Below are 5,554 nucleotides of genomic sequence, written 5' to 3'. Positions count from 1 at the left end.
GCGTGTTCTCTCTGGACAGGCTTTCTTCTACGTACGGAGACGACGGGCAGCCATCCGGGCCGCCAGGCAGTCCGTATTTTCTGAACTTGTCCTCTGTGTTCTCAGCTTTCGTCGACCTTTCCACAGTCGTACAACACTTCTACAGCAAGACTGTGTCGCAAGGCTTCCAGGCGAACATCACGGAGACGGCCAACCTGCTGTTGACTCCTGAAGATCAGGGCGACCCGTCTCCGAACAACGATTCGAAGCGGGCACTGGAGGTGCAGAGCTCTATCATACGCCGGCTTAGAAAGGAGGGCGTCTTCTTCACCAACGCTTTCTGTACCCACGTTGCGGCACCTGGTGGAGCAGCCGAAGAGAGCAAGGACAGCGAGGAGCCGCAACTTATCCACATAAACGGCGCAGAGGTTTCTAAGTACGCCTTAAGACTACGGGGTCTCCCCTGGCAAGTCACAAAACTAGACATCATCAAGTTCATGGAGCCGTTCTTCAGCACTTGTAAGGAGGAGGATGTATTCTTCGTGACCAGTCAAGACAATCGGCCTTCAGGCCAAGCTGTTGTGGAGCTGCCCTCCGCCGAGAAGGTGGAGGAATGTTCGCAGGGGTTGCACGGGCAGTTCATACAAAACAGGTGGGTCGAGGTGTACCCCTTGACCCAAAAGGAGGTGTACGACTTGTTATACCCCAAGCCGAGAATGAAACGTGCTGGCGAACGGGTTCCCATTCGCATCCGTGGAATTCCTTATGACTGTAACGAAGGACAGATTCAGGAGTTTTTCGAAGGGGAGGGAATCCGCATCAGCATTCAGGATATCATCATTGGCTACTTCCCTGACGGGCGCATGACTGGTGAGGCGTGGATAAGCCTGCCAGAGGGACTGGAGACGCTGGAGGCTCAGCAAAAGCTGCACCGCAAGACCATTGGTCGTCGATACATCGAGATCTTCAACTGTAGCCACCGTGAGTACCAAAACGTTCTGCGTGGGCAGTTACCCAATTCGAGCTACAGTGGCGCAGGAGGTAGGTACAACCCCTACAGCGGCGAGTCTCGAGGAGGAGGCGACGAAAGGCGAGCGCTGCCCGAGTCTTCATCGGATTCCCGGTGCTGCATTAAGCTCAGAGGTCTGCCTTACGGCGCTCATGAAGGCAACATATGCCAGTTCTTCGACGGTTTTTCGATGCGAACGATTCTGCCGTCTACAGTTCCCGTCGATGGCCGTCCCTCTGGGATTGCGTACGTAGAGTTCGTCTCGGAACACGAGAGCATGCGGGCGCTGCATGCCAGACAGGGGGCTCTGATGGACACTCGGTACATTGAGCTATTTCCAGTTTCTAAGGAGGAGATGCGCTTGGCGGCTCAGGGTGTCGACCCGCGAGACATTCGGCAAAGACTGCGAAGGTGATTGTGAATCCAACTCATATGTGAACAGACATTTCTGTGAAAAGTGCAGATGAAACAGCGAAAAATACATCAGGCCAGGAAAAAGTCGAAGATCATGTTGAAAAGCTTCATTCCCGCCGCGCTACGTGTCGAAGTGATGGCCTTGCGCATGACTCTCATGTTGAAGAAGGACAAGTCGTACAGGACCTCCACTGCCTTGTCGTAGAGCTCATCGGAAGGCGTGGAGGCCTTCACGCCCAGGCGAGTGGCGAGCTGCAGCGCGGCCACTCTCTCTGCCTTCTCGTCGTCCTTCTCCGATGCACGAGTCATGTCATGCAGTAGTGCTCCGACGAGCTTGAACTGCTTCCGCCTGGCCGCGAACTTCCGCAGGTGTCGATCGGCACGAGATGCCATGCCGGCCATCACGTAGGCCACGCCATCCAGGACCACCATGTTGAAGGCGTAGTAGTCGTCGTGGTACCTCATAGAGCGGACAAAAGTCTCGGGGTTTCGGAAACGAGGCAGCGTCCGCGACGGGCACTCCACTTTCCTCGCCAATCCGAAGTCAATAAGGGTGGCTACCAGCTCTCCCTCGTCCGTCTCTCCGATCATAATGTTCTTGCCGTGGATGTCTCGATGAACCAATCCAGCGTCATGTATTAGGGAGAACTGATCGTGAACCTGATCGTATACGGTGATGAGGTCCAAGAAGAAGTCCTCCAATGCCTCGTCAACCTCCTCCTTAGGCGTCTCCTCAACTCGCTCACGCATTATGTCGAAGTATGTGCGGATGTCGGTGGTATAGAGCGGCATCAGCATGTGCAGGTTGGCACCCGTGTCAATCACGTCCCAGTCATCCTCATGCACCAGACGAGCGACGTCAACCTCCTTTTTGTTAACACCAAGCTTCAAAGCGCGTTTTTGCCCCTTCAGCGTTGTCACCTCGAAGACGGGCGAGTAGGTGCCGACCCCAAGGCACTTGCGAACTTTACGTATCCTGCGAAGCCACTGCGCATTTCGGTGTGCGTCGCTCTCCATCTCTGCCATCGAATGTGCCACGTTGGGTGGGGCGGGACGCTGCCTAGCACGCAGATTGGCTTCGAGGGCCGAACTGAATTGCTTCCCCAGTTTTTGGGCTCTGCTCTCCTCCACGACGCTGATGGCTTTGGCGAGTACTATATTCACTGCCACGAAATCTTGGCGAGGTGCGACATGAACGCGCATATTGTTCAATTCGCGCCTCCCACGTAAGCTGCGTGCCCAACGAAGCCCTAACCCCTGGATTATGTCATGTCGTTCTCTCCATTAGGCGATTCGCAATTCTACGCTAGCATTTCGTGAATACTCCCACACACACCGAGATAAGATGTAGTCCACGTTAAGCGAGTTTCTTGCTCCTTCTCAAGACTTAGATTGACCTCAAACGCTTGGTTAAACGTCTGTTGTATCGGGTAATTGAGGGTCGTTTTCCAGGTCAGTTCTTGGAGAGGGCAAATGTGAGCACCCGCGCAAGAACACGGGCCAGACTGATTGTCCTTGATGTTGTGTCGAGGAGAAATACACAGGCCACACTCGTTGTCTGAAGCTTTGGTGTTGGTGTTTCACGTTCTGGTAAAACTCAGGCCAGACTCGGCGCCAAGCAGCTGGATGCTCAGTCTTTCGGCCTGGTGATGTTTTCGTCGGATTCTGGTCTTTGCAAAGGTTTGACTCTGGCCACTCTGGGGCGTTCTGGTAAAACTCAGGCCAAACTTGGCACCAAGACGTCGAATGCCGAGACTGATCACAGTCTAACACATGCCCAGTGCTGAGACGTTTCTCCTGAGCTGCCAGCACTGGTGCCATACGGATTGACCACTCGATACCTGGGATGTCGTCGTCTTCAAAGAAATCCTCGGTGCTTGCATCACTCCATCGGCCAGAGTCTCCGCCATCAAGATGCCGCCGGAGTACCCTCTCTGGCGAGAACTCCCAATGACTTTGGATGTACTCCGCAGTGAAAATCGGGAGGCTCTGGGTGCGGCGGAGCCTTACATCAATGGCGTTCTTCTGAAAGGAAGCCAATGTTTCTGATTTTCTCAACTCGACCACCTGACCCTCTTCCGAGTCGTCCTTGTGGATCTCACTGGCTGCGGCCAGGTTGATATACGACTTGGACCGCTCGAGGTGAGCAGACGATGCAGTGTTCGCTTCGTAAATCTCCCTGGTGAGGATGCAAGGTCGCTGGGGCATTTCCAGTTTCTCAGCGAAGATTCAGCTGTGTGCAAGGCACAGTGTGCAACGTGCACACAAAAGTAGTCGAAGGCTGGACATTTAATCTGCCCACATCCGCAAATAAACGTGTAACTCAACTTCAATTTGCATTGCATTTTTGATGTGGAGAGTTTAAAGCGTCCTAGGTCTCTGTCTCGCGAGATTCAGATTGGCTTCAAACGTTCGCTGAATGTCTTCTATCGCTAGCTCCGTCCCAAGCATCTCCGTTCCAAATCGGTGTCGCTCCTCCTGAGCTTCCAGCACCGGCTTCATCCGAGCCGTCCACCCATCGTCTTCTTCCGTCCACCCATCGTCTTCTTCGTGGGAATTGATGAGCGGTTCTCCTTTGTACCCAGGGCCCCGAAGAGCACTCCAAAAGATACCAGCTTCCGGAGGGCATCGGTTACTCCAACAAAAGAAGGCGTCGTCAATAAGCGGAACACTCTCAGTCCGTATGGGGCTGCGCTGGGTGATGTCAAAGAGACCCTGAGACACTGGCCGATCCATTATGAGGGGGGTCATCCGAGTCTGTTTTTCGTTGTAGGTGTCGTCATCCTCAAAATAAACTTTGGTGCTGGCATCTCTCCATTGCTGGTAATTGCCGTTGAGCAGTGGTGCGCCCTCTACTGATAACCCCCAATTGGTTTCGAAGAACTGTGTGTCCAGCCGTGGGCCTGGAGGGGGGTTCCAGACTTCGACGTCGTCGTTGAGGAACCGCAGGTTAGACGTGTCTGCAGGCGAAGTGATCTGCAAATTGGAAACGGGAGTTTGGATCTGCGTTGCGGCCACAAAATGATTTAAACTCAGGGAGACACCCATTGCAGGTTGCTGTGCAACTACAGGAGCCCAACGGTCACCGGGATCCTCAGAATCAGTGGCCTCAAGTATTTCTCTGAGAGCCACAACCTCCTCATACGGCAGCAGCTCGCTGAACCGCATCCTTGTTTTCGGAACATCTCTGTCAGGGAGCAGTGCGTCAGATATCATCTCACTGTACGACCGCTTCCTTCTGCTCGGAACATTCGAGCAGCAAGGGACAGGTGTCTCTGACTCGATTATCTGCAACTGCTCAACGGCAGGAGTAGGCAAGGTCTGCAAATAGGGTTTAGGGTCCAGTTCTACAGGAGTGATGATAGGCGTGGCAGGTTCTAACCATGAAACTGCATTCAGATGCGGAACAGCAGGCGAAGTCATCATAGGCGTGGCAGGTTCTAACCATGCAACTGCATTCGGATGCGGAACAGCGGGCGAAGTCATCTGCAGATTGGGTTCTGAAACTTCTACAAGAGGGAGCATAGGCGTGGCAGGTTCTAACCATGCAACTGCATTCAGATGCGGAACAGCAGGCGAAGTCATCTGCAGATTGTGTTCGGGAACTTCTACAAGAGGGAGCATAGGCGTGGCAGGTTCTAACGTCCTTAGATGCGGAACAGCAGGCGAGGTGATCTTCAAATTGGGTTCGTTGGGAGAGACGGTACCGTCTTGTCGTGGTATGCGGGGAAAAGGAGTGGCATCCTCTGTAGGCAAACCTGCAATCTGCTGGTCGAAATATCTCGGCATGAGAATCTCTCTTGCCGCGATTTGATCGCTGACGAAGTCCGCTCTAACTCGTTCTGCCAAGCACATTTTGCGGTTTGGGAAGTACTCTGCTAGGTAGACATCGGTAAGTACTCCGCCAAGTTCAATTTTGCTGCTTGCTGGCGAGATAATCCGCGTATCGTAGATTAGAGGGGTCCCGTCTCCACTGCTGGCAGACGCTCTCTGTGCACCATAACTTGGGTGGGTCCCGATGCCCCTTCTTGTCGAGGTTCTCGGTGTATCGTAGATTAGGGGGGTCCCGTCTCCAGTGCTGGCAGAGGCTCTCTGTGCACCATAACTTGGGTGGGTCCCGATGCCCCTTCTTGTCGAGGTTCTCGGTGTATC

General features: G+C 53.8%; 4 protein-coding genes across 6 annotated transcripts; 1 reads left to right on the top strand and 3 right to left on the bottom strand.

Annotated features, from left to right (window-relative positions):
- KVP17_003499 (uncharacterized protein) lies at window positions 1-1,403 on the top strand (the record flags this gene model as incomplete). 2 transcript variants are annotated; one of them, XM_068520851.1, is made up of 1 exon in its annotated part: window positions 1-1,403. In XM_068520851.1, a coding segment is annotated over one exon (1,403 nt), but the record flags the coding sequence as incomplete, so codon positions are not given. The 2 variants fall into 2 exon arrangements, with proteins under 2 accessions (XP_068378345.1, XP_068378344.1); XM_068520850.1 differs by having other exon boundaries at window positions 106-1,403.
- Window positions 1,404-1,471: 68 nt separating this feature from the next.
- Window positions 1,472-2,605, bottom strand: KVP17_003498 (uncharacterized protein; the record flags this gene model as incomplete). The annotated part of the gene is made up of 1 exon (XM_068520849.1): window positions 1,472-2,605. The coding sequence occupies one exon, from the start codon at window positions 2,603-2,605 to the stop codon at window positions 1,472-1,474; it is 1,134 nt and encodes a 377-aa protein (XP_068378343.1).
- Window positions 2,606-2,812: 207 nt separating this feature from the next.
- Window positions 2,813-3,610, bottom strand: KVP17_003500 (uncharacterized protein; the record flags this gene model as incomplete). The annotated part of the gene is made up of 1 exon (XM_068520852.1): window positions 2,813-3,610. One exon carries the CDS (start codon window positions 3,608-3,610, stop codon window positions 2,813-2,815), a length of 798 nt encoding a protein of 265 aa, XP_068378346.1.
- Window positions 3,611-3,763: 153 nt separating this feature from the next.
- Window positions 3,764-5,257, bottom strand: KVP17_003501 (uncharacterized protein; the record flags this gene model as incomplete). Of its 2 annotated transcripts, none has more annotated exons than XM_068520856.1 (1): window positions 3,764-5,257. In XM_068520856.1, the coding sequence occupies one exon, from the start codon at window positions 5,255-5,257 to the stop codon at window positions 3,764-3,766; it is 1,494 nt and encodes a 497-aa protein (XP_068378348.1). The 2 variants fall into 2 exon arrangements, with proteins under 2 accessions (XP_068378348.1, XP_068378347.1); XM_068520855.1 differs by having other exon boundaries at window positions 3,764-5,191.
- Window positions 5,258-5,554: the final 297 nt, after the last annotated feature.

Source organism: the organism of the source record quoted next (genome assembly GCF_019968985.1).
Source record: "MAG: Porospora cf. gigantea B chromosome Unknown PgB_NODE_1532_length_5555_cov_130.637, whole genome shotgun sequence".
NCBI lineage: Eukaryota > Apicomplexa > Conoidasida > Eugregarinorida > Porosporidae > Porospora > Porospora cf. gigantea B.
Note: the sequence above shows the minus strand (reverse complement) of the source record. Positions and strands in the feature narration are given on the sequence as shown.